At 41.4% G+C, this 19,610-nt stretch overlaps 1 protein-coding gene across 1 annotated transcript; it reads right to left on the bottom strand.

Annotated features, from left to right (window-relative positions):
• Window positions 1–1,421: 1,421 nt before the first annotated feature.
• itgb6 (integrin, beta 6) lies at window positions 1,422–19,145 on the bottom strand. Its single transcript, XM_050053372.1, has 16 exons — window positions 18,965–19,145; window positions 15,602–15,671; window positions 15,197–15,276; window positions 14,784–14,982; window positions 14,444–14,690; window positions 14,155–14,320; window positions 13,887–14,048; window positions 12,815–12,910; window positions 12,448–12,537; window positions 11,042–11,176; window positions 8,355–8,772; window positions 8,051–8,273; window positions 7,461–7,555; window positions 4,144–4,260; window positions 3,894–4,060; window positions 1,422–2,307 (listed from the first exon to the last, which is right to left on the bottom strand). Exons 2-16 carry the CDS (start codon window positions 15,654–15,656, stop codon window positions 2,209–2,211), a joined length of 2,349 nt encoding a protein of 782 aa, XP_049909329.1. The 5' UTR covers window positions 15,657–15,671; window positions 18,965–19,145; the 3' UTR covers window positions 1,422–2,208.
• Between the last annotated feature and the right edge of the window lie 465 nt (window positions 19,146–19,610).

Raw genomic sequence — 19,610 nt, 5'->3', positions numbered from 1 at the left:
ATGTGAGCACATTTTAAGACACATAATAAAGTTGTTAGTACTACATTTAACACAGTTCCCTTCAACATGACAGGGCCACGTGAGAAGGCTATTAATAATGCAGGACCGGGCTAATCTTGTACTTTACTGGTGCAAAGTTCCAAGTAATCAAATGACCAAAAAGAAAAATAAACAAATAAAAACAACTGACACACAGCGATCATGGGGCTTTCAGGGCCCCAGGGCAGTTTGTTCTATTGGTAACCTAACCTTGAGTGGAGTAGGAGAAAAAGGAAACACTCAAGTAAAATAAAAGAACTTCAATTTGAGGGATGAGCGAGTACACTACTATCTGTTTCTTTGCAACCAAATTGAGCATAGCGTTAGTTCAGGCAGGACACAATGTCAAGCTCAGCTCACGTCCCAGATATATCAGCTGATCTCAAGCAGCCCAATCAACTGATGGGGCAGCTGGTTGATGGAGGGGAGTTAGCTGTTAGATCACATGATTCCTTTCTATGCAACCAATTGGCAAATCTCATTCAGAGCGACATATTTAAACTGCTCTGGCCTGTCTACTGTTGCTGCTTCCTCTGCAAGCTGCTTTGCAACCCGCCTCCACCCCAGCTCCTCCTTTTTATGTTGTGTCTGACTTATCAATGTCATTTCTGTTTGTCATTGATGCTGCTCTGTTCTGTTCGCAAGGGGTCTTTGCTGCTGCTCTCCTGGCCTTAGGCTTTCCATGTAGGCGCATGGAAGGGCAGGGAGGTTTGCTCTCACTGTCAGGCTTTCCTCATTTGCACGTTGAAGGGCAGAGAGGTGTGCTTTCTCTGCCTTAGGCTTTCCACATAGGCATGAGGAAGAGGCTTTCTGCGTAGCCCTGTAGAAAGGCAGAGAGGCCCCAGAGCAGAGCCATACTGCCAAATATAATATTGCAAATGGAAATAAGATTTTCTTTGACTAAAGTGTTCCTGACTGAACTAAACTATTTGTATCCATGTTTGTTCTCTGAACTGACTGAGTTTAAACCGGAAGTGGGTGGGGCTTAAACCAAAAACAGGTGGGGCCAAACCAGAAGTTGTTATTTTAAAATTATATTAATTATTATATAAAATTATTATCATTAATAATTAAATTATATTAATATCGGTTGATCGAAAGTTGGTATATTCATCATTATTTGAAAACTATTTACAGAACAATCTCAGGATTGAACTTAGATCATTTGTGAGCAACAAAAAAGATTAAAAGCAGCCATCAAAAAAGGGGCTTCCTTCATCATGAGTACAAATATTGGCACATTTTTCCTTGAATGATACTCATACTCGTAAAAAGTACATTATCCGTACCAGAGACTCCCTTCATCAGAGTACTTAGCTAAACCCTACTGAATGCGCTCCCACTGTAAACAAAATAAACTTTTTTTTAAAGACATTTTTTAGGGCTTTTTAGCCTTTAATGTATAGGACAGACAAGCGTGAAGGGGGGAGAGAGAGAGGGAGTGACATGCAGCAAAGGGCCACAGGCTGGAGTCGAACCCGGGCCGCTGCAGCAACAATCTTGTACATGGGGCGCCTGCTCTACCACTAAGCCACCAGCGCTCCAATAAACAAAATAAACTTTAAGTAGGATTTCTTAGCACCAAATCCAATCAATCTAATCAATATCTGTCAGTGTTAAGAACCACTTTGTAACATACATTTCACAATAAAACAAAATTCAACTTTATTTATGTGCCATGCCACTAAAAAAAACTCAATTATCAACATCGAAGGCTCAGCCTTGCTTTACAATAAAACACCAACAAACACAATATTTTTTAAAAAAAAGTCATAATAATCCACCTGTATATTTACATTCAATAGAATAAAACAAAGATTTTTTTTCAGTAGTAGACCACTCGTAGTGCAGACTCCTCCTTTCTAAGCTGCATGTTACAGTAGACAAAATTTAAAGTTTGTAGGACAATGCATCAGGAAAGTGCAGTGTTTAACAGTACATCGACAGTGCACTTTTACAGCAGCAAGTTCATCATGTAGTGTTTGTCTGTTCACAGTGTCGTCTACTGTGTTATAACGTCTCTGAATCAACACAGAGATTCGTACGAAAACAAATTTTAGTACAAAATTTTTTCCCTCTGTCTCAAACACACACCCACTCACACGTACACACATACTAATTCACACACACTTAAGTGCACTCAGATGTTGGTTTGCCTCCAGTTTGTCATCAGTAGTGATCCAGTGTAATCATCCTTTCTCTCTGTGTGTTCTTATAAGTTACATTTTTGAATGTAGACGTTGAGCTTTTGAAGAGAGGGTTGGTCCCCTGAAAGAGAGACAAAGAAAAAACACAAATTAAGATAAATTAGATTAACTGATTATTAAAAAATTATTTCCAGAACATTCAGGCTATAATATTCAATATTTATTATTGTCAACAATCACCATGAAAAGACCAAAACCAACAATGTGTTGATCCTTCCCAAAATACCAGCCTGTGGTTTGTAGCCCCAAACCCACTCATTCCATTGAAAAGGTCAATCTTTACAAGTAGGTCACTTGTACTTTTATTCTCTAAAAAGGCTGAGGATCTTTCTAAATCAGCTGGGTATTCAAGTTTTCAGCAATTGTTACTCAAATAGAAGTAAATACTGCTTTTCGGGACTACTTCTTTACTGGGAATAAGGTGAAAGGCAATTTAGTTTTAGGGGTAACCATTAAAACCCTTAGTGCCTGATTGCTGCTATATCCTCCATCACTCCTCATGGGAATCACCACATTTTTACATTTTATTTTCAGTATTAAAGTACTCCAGTGACTCCAGTGATAGTCACCTGTACATTTTGTGGGTAGACTGCAAACAGTAACTGCTAATAGCTAATTTGGCATACTTTCAGTGGTGACAAGTTTGTCAAAATGTTAACAAATATATGCAAAAATTTAACTCAACTAACTTCACAGCTAACTGACTAACCCTGCATTCATGTGGTATCAAAATAATCGGAAAAATGAGTACCCGACTGGGAAAATTCAGATAACCGCCCCCGCAAGTGGGAAGAACTACTTGAAAGTTGACAAAAATCTTGGTACACAAGTTGCCGGGTTAACATGGTATATGCCAAAACATGGCGGACAAAAGTAAATGTTTGGTTGGAGGTAATAAACATTCATTATTTTAGACATTGCATATCAACTGTTTGCTCAAATGTAATTAGTAATGTGGTATTAAGTTGTAACCGTTAGATGCTGTCCATGTAGAGTGACCGAGATTAGTTAGAAAAATTATTTATTAGCACTCGTCAGGTGAAGCAATATTTTAGTAGTTTAGGAGAATGTACTGGTGCAGCAACAAGTCTGAGACAAAATCAGTTGTAATATAAAGCTTGTTTAAATGCTCTAGATAAAATGAAATACAACATGTCTTCTTTGGGGTGTCCATGATGTTTCCACATTCCAACCTCAAGCTCATAAACACACCAAAGCCAGAAGAACCATTTCCCAACTTGGGAAATGGGACCATCTGAGGAGCATGTGAATGCAGCATGAGTCCATGGCAAACTGGCAATATTACACTTCCTGTTTACATCTCTCAAAGCATTATGGGAAATGTAGTACCAAAATTTAGAACATGATTATCCTTCAAATCATGATGTCTCAACTGCCTCATATTGCATTATACTATCAGTATGTCTTTTTATAATCTGGTGTAGATGCCGGTTGTGGGGTGAGGGTGCGGGCACATTTGTCACAGTTTGATAATCAAATTGATAATCTGTTGTTCAGGTTTATGGCACAGAGGATTAAGCTATACTGGGCATATCACATATACATGCTGGAAGCATCAGTTCATTGTTGGTTTCAGTGTTTCATGGGATTTGTGGACAACAAAACATATTACCAGCCGTATCTTACCGTCTGCCATTTTGCCTTTGCCCTCTCAGCCTCAAACTTGGCCACCTCTTTACGGTCGTGGACAGACACCAGCACCTTCCACACAGCCAGCAGGATCAGGCCGATACACACGATGGAAAGGGAGACCCCCAGAATAATCATGGGGATGTTGGGAGTCTCAGGGCAACCTGGGACAGGTTAGAGGAGGAGATGAGACTCAAACCAGGAAAGCCTTCTATTTAATGTTATCCACATTGTTGTAAAAACTTACCGAACATCTGGAGGTCGTAGGTAGTGATCCCTGTCTCACCTCCTACGACATTAAACGAGATCCAGCACTCATTCTCCGTCATCAGCTTGCATTGCATAGAAGGGCTCTTGTCATAATCTAAGAGGAAACGTGAACATACATATCCATAATGAAGGCACAAATCCATCGTATATCATCTTCCCTTTCCACATTGTGCTGAGAATGTAAAAGGATATGCTCTCCTCTGTTGTGCTGTCAGTGTGATTTCCATATCAAAGCCCACAATCTAGTGTCTGTGCATGTGTGTGTGTGAACCACGCCATTGTATGTAACATCTGAAGCCTGAAAATCCTCTGTGATAATCAGATATACCTCTCAGCTTGCACAAGTATAGCGGGTTTAAAATAATCTCTTCTATAAAGGAAGACGGGGTCCTTTGGCCATTCACATGCACCACAATAGCTCTGCCTGTACAACAAGGTAAATAATATGTTCCCCATTGTCCGCTGCTGCCTCAATAGACATGGATGGTGTTGTGTTAGAGAGTGGTGGATACAGGCTTCAGAGAGACACCCGAGTCGGTGCAGGTCAGCATTCCTCCAGATCTCTGACCCATGGGGAAACTAAGCATGGCCCTATGTTGATACCACTATCAAAAACACTGAGCTGAGAGAACAGAAACAACAAGCATCTACAGCACAGGTAGAGATAGTGCTAAAAGACTGGTGTATATAGACTGGTGTATGTAGATGTAATAAGCTTTGAAGTCAATACACAGAGATTGATTTTATAACATAATAATACAATATTTAAGAACGAGACTTAGCTGCTGGATGAAAACGTAGTACTGTAACTCTAATTTTTAAGATCTCAATTTTAATTTTAAAGGTCCAGTGTGTAGGATTTGGGGGGTATATATGAGAAATGGAGTATGATATAATAAGTATGTTTTCTTTAGTGTATGACAATAAGAATAGCTGTGTTTTTGTTACCATGTTGCACCACAATGTTTCTACAGTAGCCCAGAACGGACAAACCAAACACTGGCTCTAGACCGGCCCATTCATATTTTTGCATTGGCCACTGTAGTTAGCAGCCCCTCTGTGACAAGAGATTCAGAAAACCACTGATTTTGTAACGTAAAATCACTTTATTCAGTGTTTTTACTGGTTTAAATCACCAGGTCTGTTTGTCTTGGAGGGGAAGAGACCTCTGCAAATACTTCGGCTCCTGGTAAAAACCTCCAGTACATCTAGATCTTAAGTTATCCGAGAAAAAACACAAGCACACATTAGCAGGTGCTGGGCTGGCGGCTTGCCTCCGACATGCCAGACAGCATTTGAGAAACACTGATTTGTGATGTCAAACGGCTTTATTCAGTGTTTTCACCAGCTTATAATACCAGGTCTGTTTGTTTTGGAGAGGAGGAGACCTCTACAGATAATCTGGCTCATGGTAAAAACCTGAATGTCTGGATCAGAAAAAAGGTGAGCGCACATTAGGAGGTGCTGGGCTGGGGGTCGAGCTGCGACATGCCGAACAGTGTGGGAGAAACACGGATTTGTTATGTTAAACTGCTTTATTTGGTGTGTTTTTTTACTGGTTTTATTCACCTGCTCTGTTTGTTTTGGAGAGGAAGAGACCTCTGCAGATAAATCCACTCCCAGCAAAAAAAAACCCTGAACAATAAACACTGACGGCACCCTAACCTGGAGAAGATTCATCTGGTTGGACTCTACAATCCTCACCACTAGATGCCACAATATCCCCCTAAATCTTACACACTGTTCCTTTAAGAGCCTTACCTTATTGCTTATTTTACATGATCTAGTATGTTAAGTAACTTCCTTCCTGGAATCCATTGATTAATTTTATGCCAGTGTCAATATATAAACTTATATAAACTTGAAACCTGCTGGGGATCCTTCACAGAGAATATTTAGTGACCTTGTTTGCTGTCAGCGTTTTATCACTGTCAAGGACTGTTTTGAAAATTCTTCCTTGTTAATCTCTTCCAAGAAACTCATATTCAAGTTTGGCTGCCAAAAGGCCAAACATTCGTCAGCTACTGTGTGTTATCAACAAACCTGACTGACAACAAAGCAAACACAGATGTTGTGGGGAAGAAAACAAGTTTTTTGAAAAACAATTGCTTCGTGGTGGCCATTTCGTATGTTTCAGGTTTCCACTGTAGTTCTTGAAGGCGCCAATACATAAAAAAAAACCAGTCCACACCCAAAACCACTTTAGATGTTAATGTAACAAGAGGGAAACAAAATATTCCCTGTGATACATCAACCACCTGAAGCAAGTTTCAAGTATCAGCTAGTTGAATCTCACACTGTACTGACATGACCTGTTGTACGTGGTTGACTGGCACAGTCAACCTAAAGACATATGGCTTCTTTTGGGGAGTAGATAAGTCATATGAAGTGCAGTTAATGGGTTGAAACACGTATAATCGCAGCTACTGTACATTAATTTGAATGCCTGCATCCTCTTAGTCTCCAAACTAATTATTCATCATTTTAAACCTTTTAAAAATCAACATAAATTCTAAAGTTGACAAGTTTGACATATATTTGACAAGAGGCAGATTGAGTGTTTATAAAATTTCAGCAAATTAATCTATATTTGGGTGGCACGGTGCTGTAGTGGTGAGCACTGTCGCCTCACAGCAAGAGGGTTCCTGGTTTGATCCCAGGAGGGAGCCCTTCTATGTTTCCTCCCACAGTCCAAAGACATGCAGGTTAATTGGTGACTCTAAATTATCCGTAGGTGTGAATGTGAGCCTGAATGGTTGTCTGTCTCTATGTGTCAGCCCTGTGATAGTCTGGCGACCTGTCCAGGGTGAACCCTGCCTCTCACCCAATGTCAGCTGGGATCGGCTCCAGCCCTCCCGCGACCCTCAAGAGGATAAGCAGTTACGGAAATGAATGAATGAATGAATCATTATTTGATCTTTTGTGGTGTTTTTTAATCTTCTTTCTGATTTCCAAATTGATGCTTTGGAGTATACATCAATTACTGACCACATTTCTGTTACTCGACAACACAAGCCAAGCTGGGTCGATGGATTGATGCAATATCTGGCTATAGAGAAACTTATTCAAAGTGCCTTTCTGTGTGCAAAATTGGTGAGTAAAGTTTTTCTTAACAGTTGCAAAGCCTTTGTTTCCATGTGATGCAACATGATCAAACATTTAATTTTGCATGCGTTAAAATATAGTGATATTACACTGCCCTCCACCTGGCATAAGTGATAAGATACATGAGGAAGTGCATCATATGATTAAAAGCAGTGCTGCTTCTTGTATACAGGCTGTGGAGTCCTTTACCTGTTGTTGTGTTGATAGAAATTTTAGGGACGCTGCACTTTTGATCACACACCTCGGCATCGTCCTTATCTTGCAGATGGCACTCGACACAGGGCCTGGTGTTAAAACAAGTGGAAAAACAACAGGTCAGGTTTTCTTCAGAGATGACTCAGTGCCTCTCCAGAAGCGAAGGCTTAATGAGGCTTCAATCACCGTCACAACGGGCACAAAGAAATCACAGTGTTGGTCACTTATCACAGTTTTCCCAAGGCTTGACTCACTCTCTATCACCCGGCTGCCCTGTAACAGTGGTATCAAATGGCACCAGCCCTGACAGCTGCTTTACAGTGGAGCAAGAAAATCTCTGAGTGCTGTGTTGGGGACATTAGCTGTCTTTTGATGTCGCATGGAAGGTGTAGACACATGTGAACAAGGGGACTAGAACCTGATACGCCTGTACTCAAAGGAACAGACGGATCATGTGGCGCAAAGAGACAACATCTTATATCTTTTAGCTGAAGAAACAGCAATTACAGAGGTAAAGCCGACAAAAGGCTCCACATCACATCCTGTTTCGCCTCTCAGAGCTGATGGCTTGAATTCGTTCTCACCTTGCGGAGCTACAGGCGTCTCCACACGTTGGGCACTTCTCACACCTGTCCCCAGATGCTCCAGGTACAGAGCAGACACAGTGACCACACTCACATCTCCCCCGTCCGCTGCAGAGAGTGCCATCCTCTGACATGCACGCCTCAGTGCTGGTGCTGCAGTTACAATACTCCCCTGTCCAGCCGCTCTCACAGTGACACTCCCCGCAGTCACACATCCCGTGGCCTGCAAACACAAAATCACTAAAGCAAAAGGCTCAACACAAAAACACGTGAGTAATCTCGAACACTCGTGTGTGTTACTCACCTCCACAGAGCTCCCCACGGAAGCGGACACAGGAGTAATTGTCACACTCGCAGTAAGGTCCGTAGATGCTTCCAAAGCTGGATGCATGACACACACACTGTCCGCAGTAGCACTGCCCCTGACCGCTACATATCTCGGATTCATTGTTTGCAAGGCAGTTGCTCAACAAAGCACTTTCCTCATTACATTCGCACTGCGCTCCCAGGAACCCCGGCTGACACACACATACGCCACACTGGAAAGCCCCTTGGCCCTCGGTGCACTGGGTGCTGTTTGCTTCAGGAGGCTGCCGGCAGTCACACGAGCAAAGAGATTCCAGTTCCACCTCCAGAATGTCCTGTAAACCCACCGGTTTGAGGGAGAAGTGCCGAACGCCTGACAGGCATCCTGGGAGCTCCACAGACACGTTGAACACAACCTGAGGAGAAAAGAGGAAGTCCAGTTAACATGTTGTGCCTGTGGAACCACCAAGGCCTGATACAGCTAATTCCTCTGTCCCATGAAGCTCCACTGTCGTCCAAAATCCACTAAAAACACAAAAATGAGCCACACTGTTGCTGACATGTTCCTTCATGAAATAGAAAATGGGCACTGTGGTTCATTTTGATCCAAACCCATACACACCATCCTGCTGCCATAAATACTCACTAGAGGAGCAAATGTATTTAAAGCTGCCTCTGAACAGTTGTTTTAGGACATTATTCAGCCTATCTAAAAATAATACTTTGAATGTTTGACCCAATATTCAAAGAAGATTTTTTTTAAAGACGACACAGAGAGGCTGAGAGGATCAGAAACTATTAAGACGAACTAACGCCTTTTGGTCTTTTTATGTGTTTTGTTGCCAGTAAGAAAAATATAGAATATCACCAGTGTATCATTTTAATTCACCGCATTCACCAATTATGGCTGCAACTAATAATAGGGTTCATTATTAATTCATAAAGGCAGTCACCCTGGATAAAAACATTTTTCATGCAGTGGTCAATTTTGAGATTTTGAGCTATTTGTCTTCCATAACTCGTCTTATAAATATCAAAAATACACATAAAGATCTTTATTTTAGTTCAGATTTCTGTTTCGGAAATGTATAAAAAAGCAAAAATTTAATTAGACAATGCCTCAGTTGCATATTTAAACATAAAATTTGTCAAGTGGGGAAGTTTCATGGTGAGTTGATTTTTTTCCTATTCGCCTGTAGTGTCTTTTTTTTTTTTTCTCAAAATGATTTTTTCTCATATTTGGAGCCAGAAATCTCCACTTCAGCAGCACTTACATACACCAGACTTTTCAGTTTAATTCCTGTCTATATTTAATTCCTCAGGTGTCTCACCCTAATTTGTCGATTATGTCTTTGATCAATTGATTATTCGTTTTGCCTTTAACATATCGAATAATCAATTCCTCAGGTGTCTCGCCCTAATTTGTCGATTATGTCTTTGATCAATTGATTATTCGTTTTGTCTTTAACATATCAGAAAACAGAAATATGTAACAATTATAATTTCCCACAGTCCAAGATGCTGTCATCACATTGCCAACATTATCAAAAAATCCACACATAATCAGTTTACTATCACATAAGACAAGGAAAAGAACGTAGAAAAAGAACATTTGACATAACTGATTTTCTAATGTTCGTCTTCACAACTAATTAACTAATCACTGCAGCTCTACATTAAATAGAGAGCAAATGCAGCTTTACATGCCGGCGTCTCCCGGTCACACAGGACCCACTTTCACATCTCAAAAAAGGATAAAACTGAACTATCAATTACAGGTGGTGCGGCTGGGGGAGTAAATGACCTCATAACTGTGTTAACAGTCCTGAGAGTTACGCCTGGCCAACAGGCTCGTAACGTTGGTGTCATCTTTGACTAAAAACTGAACCTGAAGGTTTATTGTATATAGTGAATATTATCAAATTAGATTTTTTATTATCTGTAAAACATAGCTAAAGATTGACTATTTCTCTCTCTGGGAAACACTGACTCTTGTAATACATTCCTATCTGGTCTACCCAATCAGGCAGAATAGATTCAGTACTTTGAGCCGTCTTCATCTTTTTCTCAGTTGCCTGGAAATTCTTGTAATAATTTTAAAATTCTTTTCCAAGTCCTTAAATCGGCACGCAGTCTAACGCCAGTCTTTTCTGAAATGCTTTTAATATGTAAACCACGAAGGTCTCACAAGTCCTCTGTCGAAACTTTTAGTGAATCCTAGGTGACAAAAACCTTCTGTGCAGCAGCTTTTATCGAGTCATCAAGATTTCAGAACAGGGCTTCTCTATGATCGAGACTTGGTTATACACACTACGAAACAGACCAGACCAATGAAAGGTAAAGAAAAAACACTTCATTTCTCTGTATTCTCTTGTCTGCAATGTTGTCAGACACAATCTGAGCCTGTCAGTGGCCAAAACAAGCACTTTATTGGATGTAAATTAACTTTGCAAAATTGCCCATAGAGATTACATTGCATTTCACTACTGTGGCTGCAATACTGTACCAAATTTAAAAACTGTTGTTACCATTAACCACTTAGACACAAAGACATGGGGCAATACTGCGATTTCCCTTTATACTCTTATCAGTTTGTCAGTCACCTGTAAAGTACTTTGAACTGCAGTAGCCTGTGTAAAGGGTGTTCCACAAATACAAAGGGCAGTTTAGAGCCAAACAACTGACCGTCTCTCCAGGTTTGATGTTGGAGCAGCGTTTCAGATCAGTGAGGACGGTCCCATTTGGACAAATGGCTGTAAAAGACATCTGGAGCTCCTCTGTGTCTCCAAGGACCTCCAGTTCAATCTCTGATCGTAGTTCCTGGAAAACAGTGCAAATACATTTCAGCACCTTGTAAGGAAAGCAGCACAGACCAGGTACTGAACAACCTGTTCTAAACCCCCATCAAATCAGTATACTGACTTCAATTGTCATGAAGAGGAATTTCCAGAGCTTTAAGGGGAATTACACTTTCACCCTGCGCTGACCTGTAGCGTGCTGAGGCTTTTTGAACCCTCCTATCTTGCTCTCTCTTTTTAGGTGAGTCATCATCCCAGGTGTGCTGGGCTGTACAAAGCACCTGAGGACAGAGCGACAGCCAACCTCAACTGCAGGAAAGGCTGTGTTTGACTGACTAATGAACTCTGTGACGGACTGTCTGGTTGCTAACAGAGGGTTAATTGTGTGTTTCCTGTAGGCCTGTAATTGTACTGTGCCTTCAGTGTTGCTAAGGAGGAGAAAACACGGGGACGTTTACGGGATACACCCAATTGAAAGATGGATTAAAGCAAAGAACGGATTCAAAAGACTTTACTGTTATTCAGTAAATATGTTAAAGGTAATTTAAAGCTGGGTGGCTAAAATATATATCCACTGAGCAGCACACATTAACCCAAAACTGAAGGTAAGTATAAATACTAATCATGTGTCTTCCATCACTAAATATCCCTCTGTTTGTATTTTTATTTCCCCTCAGAACCACACCTCTGTACAATCCGTATGATAAGGGCTTCTCTTTTCAGTGTGGTTAACGTGGCAGAGGCTAAAAATGGGTGTAAATGACATAAGTGATGAAGTAATTAGAGGACTTGCCTCCAGTTACCGCCGCCAGGGGGGATTTACAGACAGAACGCAAGAGGTAGGCAGACAGAGAAAGACAGAGAGAGAGTAAGGAAGAAAGAGCAAGTCAGAGTCAGGAGGAGCGCGGAGATCAAACAGCTGAGACAAGCAGAGACTTGCTGTCAAACATGCTGATGCAAGGCACCGGGTGGTGGGGGGGGAAATGGAATAGAAGACAACGAAAGAGGAGAGGCAAGAGAATGGGAAGGAATGGAGAAGGCAGAGATAATGTCTAGAGGATGTATAGAGGGTTAAGTCATGCATGTTGTACGTTAAAATGTTTTGGTTTAAACTCTGGTTTAAGCCTAAAACACTTAATTTAAACAGGTTCACTGGTTTTATAACAGCAGGTGTTTGCTGTCTTATTTCTTATGACCTGTGCCTGTACACACACACACACACACACACACACACACACACACACACACACACAGCCAGCCCGCACAACCAGATCACCAAGACTGTTTATTTACTTTGTATGCTGTTACGATCAGTTCCAGGATGTTCCGCGAATCTGTCGCCAGGACTCCAACTGTGGCGCCAGGTATGAGATTTGCATAGTTCTGTGAGAAAAAAAAAAACAACAACCAACAGATAAACATTAAAGTTGCTGTTAGAAATGTGGGCAGACTTGGCTCGAAGAAAAGCACAGAAAAAAATTCAAGGGAAGAAAAGAGGGCTAGTTCGAACAGGCTGAATGAGAATGCAGCTCCATGAATAAATATGCTAACCTCAGTAAACATTGTGTGCACACACACACAAACACCTGCATGTTTTCAGTTCTCTAGTTCCGAGATATTCTACTGTAAAGAAGTCAATACATTTCGAAAAAACAATTACCTTATAGATGGGTTCCTGGTGCTCTGTCACAGCAAATATTAGTAAGATATTGTTCTCCAGCACCTTATCAATCAGCTGACCGAGCGTTGGATACTCCTGGGAAAGAGATGGGGCAATGTAAAGAATGAGTGTGCTGTAAAGTGATGAGTCATCACACCAGTCCCTAAAATGACTAATGAAATTAATTAAAGACATGAAACTGAAATCAAAGAAGCAGAGGTTCAGGCTCGGGTCATATGACGAGTCACAAATTCGATGACTTCAGACTTGACTTGGACTCTAACAAAAATGACTCATGACTTCATTTGGGCTTGAGCCTTGTGTCTTGAAAATACTGGATATGTTCCACCAAGCCCAAAGATGGAAAAGTGTGTTATTTTAAAAAGTGTGTCAGGACTCAGTTCATTTCCCTGAATCAGCTAATGTTAACGCTGGTCATTCCCAGCAAGTCGACACTTAATTCCTCCGATGATCCACTTTGTTTGAACCATTCCGACACCATCCAGTCGCGTTACGTTAATGATCGGCATAAAAAAAAAGATACCAGAGATAATTTAATTCAGTCATTTATTTTCCATAACGGCTTATCCTGTTAAGGGCCGCGGGGGGGCTGGAGTCTATGCCAGCCGACACTGGGTGAGAGTCGGGGTACACCCTGGACAGGTCGCCAGTCTATTACAGGGCCACACATAGAATGAATGTGAACGATAATCTAATTCCCGTACAAAAACTACATGGTGTATAACATGTAAAGGACAGTATGATAAACATGTGGGTCTAAAATTACAGACAACTTCCAACAAACTTGTTTTAACAAACAAAAAGGAACTTTTGAAAGTAAACATGATATTTGTAAATTTAAAATGTTATTACTTTGTTGCTAAAATGGCATTACATTTATTGAAGAACGCATTGTGACTTGTTTAGGACTTGAAACTCAAAGTTTAGGACTTGGGACATGACTTAAAATTTGAGTGCAAAGACTTAAGACTTACTTGTGACTTGTAAAACAATGCTATCACTGCACAATGCAAATGAGAAGAACAAATAGTCTCTCTAAAGATGGACTCACCTGCACTGTGGACATGGAGTATTCGTTATTGGCATCCAGGTGACACTGCCCATCGTTGGGAATCACAATGCCGGCCATCTTACTGTCCATCCCGAAGTGTGAGTCAGCGTCACTGACAAACACCAGCAAACGCATGGAATCATTCCTCCAGCCTATCTTGTCCTATGAGACACATCATGTTACTTATCCTCCTTTTTATACAAGTTGACGAGACAGAATCACAAACTTAAATGTATATCTTTGAGATATTTCAAACACAAAATCTTACCCCACAAACAGCTGCCTGCATGACAGCGTCAAAGCCGCACTCTGGCACGTCAATATTTGCAGATACACGCTGCATTTTGATAATCTCATTGAACTTCTCAGTGCTGCTCGTCAGAGACAGGACGTGTTTGTAGCCAAACGCCGGCAAGCAGTCCGAGCCTACGCCGCTGCAACAGAGGTCAGCAGAGGTCAAACAGATTTAAAGGTAAGATTCTCTGAGATACCAAATGACAAATTAAAACATCAGAGAAATGATGTTGTAAAAGTCTTTGGTCTTGTTATTGTATTACCTGCAGGGGTTGGCCAGCTCCTCTTCTGTGATCTTGATGAAAGGCAGGACAGGTTTCTCCACAAAAGAGCCAAAGCCCATTCGAAATTTACTGGTGAGGGTGGCCATCTCTTTAGACAGGGTGGAGCCCAAGTCTTTGATCATCTTGAGATCGTCGATCATGGACGCAGAGAGGTCCATCAGGTAGTAGATGTCCACAGGATAGTCCTCCGTGTGTTGAATCTTGACCTGGAAAGTCATCTGACTGCCTGTGCAGAAATAGAATCAACACCTTAATTACCATCATTCCTTCTGAAAACGGGGAACCGCTTCATCAAATCAGAATGTGCTGGGTTGCGTACCAGGTCGTAACTTGAGTGCCATTTTCTGTGGGGAGATCTGAGTGCTGTTAACGTTGCCTGTTTTCTTCCCGAGTGGGCGATCCTGCAGGATTTGGCCTTTGGAAACCGGGAACTCCAGCTGGTCCTTGGCACATCCCTTTTCTAGCAAGATATCCAGTGTGTCGCATCTTTTGCTGACTGAGAACCAGTCTGTGAAATTCTGCAGATGGAGGAAACAGTCACATGTTTGCAGATGAAGATTGTTTTAAAGTATGCCATAAAATATCTAGTAATATTATCATCACCAGGTGCAGAATCCAAACAAGAAATGCCATTTTGCTCGCCTGTGGCCCAAAAACCATACATTTTTTTGAATGCATCATGGTCATCTGTTTATATGTTGCATTTCCATGTATGCAAACCAGGCAGCTTACCTCCTGCGTGCACCAGGCACAGTGGGAACTGAGCTGCAGACACTCATCACAAGTCACAGCGGTGCCAGCTGAACATGATCCTGCAGCACACATGAGCACAGTGCACAGTTAGTGTCAACATCGACCTGTTTCCTGCAACAATTAAAAGTCTCTCAGGGAGGAGATCAGATTTTTCAAAGGTGTTTGAACCTGATCAAGAGTAAACAAATTAGAAGAATCAAAGGTGTGATACATGTATTAACTATATGATAAAGTGTAGTTGAAAATAATAAAACACTTTCATAAAAAAAGGCCATTCACCAGTAATAAATACCACCACAGCCTTTATGGTCTTGCTCTTGAGTTACTGTAACTCTTTGTCAGCGCTTCATAAACGTGTTGCCCTTGATTTTGAGTCCTGCTTACCCTCCACGGTGTTGATCCAGTACCGAAGAATCAGGCTCAGCAGTATAAGCCCCATTAGTCCGTGAGGTTACTGGTTATGAGGAAACAGAAGAAGAATATTTCAAGTTGTCTCATATTTACAGGAGTGAACCCTATCCAGCCTCATGCCTCCACGGCTCAGCCGAAAGTGGAGTACAGAAGAGAGCGCCGCGCTACCTGGAGAGAGGAGGAGGAGGAGGAGGAGGGGGAGGAGGAGGCTGCCTTTACCTGCGCTGCCTTTTATGTGCACTTCCGTCCAGGTGAGAAAGCGAGGCTGGCGCGAGGAGAAATCAAAACCATGTGCCATACTGGCCTCTAACTAATTTGTAATCTAGAAGTTACTCTCTTTAGATTAAACAGAAAACAAATTGTGGAATAAAATAAAGTAGATATTAATTATTAATAGGCAAGTGATAGTAATGGAAAGTAGATTTCAGGTGGGGGTGAGATCAATGTTTAAAACATGTGCATGAAAGTAGCAGAGGACTTTTATTCTGACAAAATTAAAGACGCATACACAATCATGCAGAAAAGGCACAGATAGGTGCACACACATTCACCAGGATGCAGGAAATTAAGTGTTTGGTGCTCAAGATTTTCTGGCAGAGGACCCCAAACCCTCCATTTCACATGCCCTTGCATGTGCAGTATTAATTAACATTAACAATTTATTCTTGTCCAAGTTTTCCATTCTCTCTCTCTCTGTGAACATGACAGCACATATGATCCATTATGCAGGATTGTGCCTACATGTGTCTTGACTCAGAATGCCAGAGAGCCTTACTGCATTATATCCCATTGTATTTTTATATTTCAAGTTGTCACTTGAAAAAAACTTCAATTAAAAGCCTAGTCCCAATTAAACACCCAGTCCCTTCTACTAGCCCAGTGTAGCTACACATTTTGACAAACAAACAGCTGTCTCAATAAGACGCCTGGTCTGGTTGCCACCCAAGTTTTTGGGATGTATAAAACCGTATTGTTGACTACCCACCTGAGCTAAAGTTAGTTAGCTGTTAAGATCACACATACAAATATAAATGTTAAGACATTTGTCAATATGGAGATGCTACATTTTACGGAAACCAGAGAAGACCTGAAGTCATTCAGATTTACTGGCATGACGAAAAAATGAGTTGAGACTGCTGTTATAAAGTCAGAATATGTGTCCAGTCCTTGACCACCTGGTAAGTTATTAATATTCCTTTAGTCCGTAAGGGTCCACCGATCAAAAGAATCTAAAGTGTTTCTCATAAAAATTAATCCAAGTTGTGCATATTGTTTTAACAGGATAAAGTTGCGTTGTGTCAGTATGCCAGGTGCCATTATCCTCAGGTGCCATGAAACAAGTGTCATAGCATAATTGATATGTTATTCAAAGCCTGGTTTTTATACAAGTAATATTTATACTGGTTTAAATGAACAATTTGCTTGTATTTCCTGAGCAACAGTTTTGTGTGAATGGAATTAAAGGCCTGTCCAATTTTTTGCCACTTTATACCTTAATTTCACTACATGTCAGAGATGAGTATTGTACTTTTTACTCTATTACATTTATTCTACATTCTACATACATTGACTTTACTACATTTAGTGAACCAGTGGTTCACTTTTATGCCTTGTGACTCCTTTCTAAAAAGCTGTTGGGGCCTCCTTGTCACGTTTCAGTTGTCTATGGATATGCAGAGATTTCAGGGGCGACGCAGGAGACACGTCCCCCCAAATATTTAAACCATGTGCATTTGTCCCCTCCAATAAAAACATGAAAGTAGCAGAGGTCTCTTAATTTGACGAAATTAAAGACATTTCCACCATGAAGGGTGCAGGCGCTTGGCGCTCAACAAAAGGACCCCAAACTGCTGTTTCACTTGTGTCCACCCCCTCCAGTGTTGAAACAAAACCTAAGCTCTTGTGTCTATGATTTGTTAGCAGTTCCACCAAATAGACTTTTCACCTCTAAACCTCTCAGGTGGTTTCATTTAAATAACAGCAGGAGGCCCACAGAGGTTAAATTATCCAATATTTCACATAAAAGGCAGATTTATTGTGTGACCTTTTGGAGAGGCCTGACCCCTGGGCTGGAACCCGCTGGACTGAACCTCCAAACTGTACATAGAGAAGTTAAAACTAGCTCTTATCATGAACCAATACACTTCTGACATTTCAGAATGAGTACTTCTACTTTTGAATCCTTCTGTATTTTGTTTAAAGTAGAACTTTGAATGTGGAACTTCATATTCTTATGTCATACTTGACTCTAATAAAACAGCTTAATCATTAAACTCTGATTGAGCGGGAATAATAAAATACAGACACACCACGCCATAAGCAAATATAGCCTGTATACCCCACAGACACCATAACAGAAGATTTTCTTAATCTTTAACGACACAAGAACGTGAATCATGTCACTGTCTCACAAGAATGTTTTCAACTTGATGATTGACTCAAGACAAACCCGAGCATGCAGGCCTATCTCAAGACATAAAATATGAGCGTGAGTGTGTACATGTGCATGTGTGTATGTGTGTGTGTGAGATGGGGGGGAGGAGGGTGGAGCTGCGTAGGTGTTGAATCATTGACAGCTGCAGTGCAAATATCGTTGCTTGTCCCAACTCTGTGGAATCTCACAATTCAGCACCACACCCCACTGGATCTGGGTGAGTCCCATCTGTCACCCCAAACCAAACCCCACCTCCGCCCCTCTTACACTAATCCCTCTCACCCCTCTCTTCTTCTTCTCCTCCTTTCTTCTTTTAATGACATCCCCTTCTCACCTCAGCTCTTTGTAGTTTGATCCACCTTACCCAGTAGCCCTCTTGAAGTGAGGGTCTGTGAAATTGTCATTTCATTTGTACCTCCTTTGGCTCGCTTCCTTTCGTTTTGCGCCTGCCAGTCTCCTCTCTTCTCCTCTATTCTCCTCTCCTCTCTTCTCCTCCACCAAGCTTGTCATTATTTTCTGAATTTCTCAAGAAATATCACAGCATGATGCAATCAAACACTGTTTTTTGTAACCACTCATTTCTTAGGTGATTTCATGTCCTGCATGAATGCGTGATCAAGTGGATTATAGATGCTTTAGGTGTAATAAGGTGCCACAGTTGCACCATACACTTCAACATGACTTTAATCAAAATTTAAAACCTGTTGCCTTTCAGTTAAGTTTCACGGAAACGAAATAAATCTGACAGTAGTGTCTGAAACACACATCATGACATGATTTTTAAAGAGAATCAGTCTCATCAGAAATTCAGAAATATTCTCCCACATACCTCTCTCTCAGCACCACACATTTACTATGCATAGAAATGGAAGTACACATAACGCTGCAATGAGCCAACTCACCTTCAGGGGCGTCCTCTGATATCATGCTGTCTCGTCTCAGTCTGTCTTCCTTGTCATCAAGTGAAAACTGGAGAGAAATGGAGGAGCATCAGGCCAGTACATTCAGTCCTATTGTATCCCAGCAGTCATCAGAGTAACAGTAAACCTATTGTAACGGCGCCCTTTATGAAGCATGGCGCTAGGGTGACCCTGCTGCCCATGCTCCTTGGCTCATGTGTGCTTTTGTGTGTGTGTATGTGTGTGTGTGCGTCTGCAAGTGGCTGAGTGTGTGTGCATGCATACTGGGGTCATGTGTGGGTGTTTGCACAAGCTCAAACTTGCCCGTATGTGTGTGGGTGTGTGTGTGTATGTGTGTGTGTGTGTGTGTGCAGGGGGAGGCTGTGATGATAATGAGTGACAGTAGCAACTGCTGGCTGCGAGACCTCCACAGGAGCCAGCTTCTTTATTAAGAGACGACCTGACTGATGTGATAGTGTTGCGCTCTAGAGGCTAAAGCTGGTGTGAACTGCAGCACAACACTCCTGACTCAAAGTAATGGACTTTGGGATTTGTTTTGTGTGTGTGTGTGTGTGTGTGTGTGTGTGTGTGTGTGCGCATGTGTGCGCGTGTGTGTGCACATGCTTGCTCAAGTTCAATTACTTCCTGC

The sequence above is a fragment of the Epinephelus moara genome, chromosome 1, assembly GCF_006386435.1.
Source record: "Epinephelus moara isolate mb chromosome 1, YSFRI_EMoa_1.0, whole genome shotgun sequence".
NCBI classification, from domain to species: domain Eukaryota; kingdom Metazoa; phylum Chordata; class Actinopteri; order Perciformes; family Serranidae; genus Epinephelus; species Epinephelus moara.
The sequence above is the reverse complement of the archived record's forward strand: the minus strand, read 5'-3'. Positions and strand labels throughout refer to the sequence as shown.

What these genes read in the sequence shown, in the direction of transcription:
- itgb6 (XM_050053372.1), bottom strand. Translation starts at nt 15,656, where the DNA reads ATGGGGCTTATACTGCTGAGCCTGATTCTTCGGTACTGGATCAACACC. An exon ending in ACTCCATGTCCACAGTGCAG is followed by an intron (nt 12,911 to 13,886) that starts GTGAGTCCATCT and finishes TCTCTTTCCCAG; the next exon opens with GAGTATCCAACGCTCGGTCA. An exon ending in ACATCAAACCTGGAGAGACG is followed by an intron (nt 8,773 to 11,041) that starts GTCAGTTGTTTG and finishes TTTTCTCCTCAG; the next exon opens with GTTGTGTTCAACGTGTCTGT.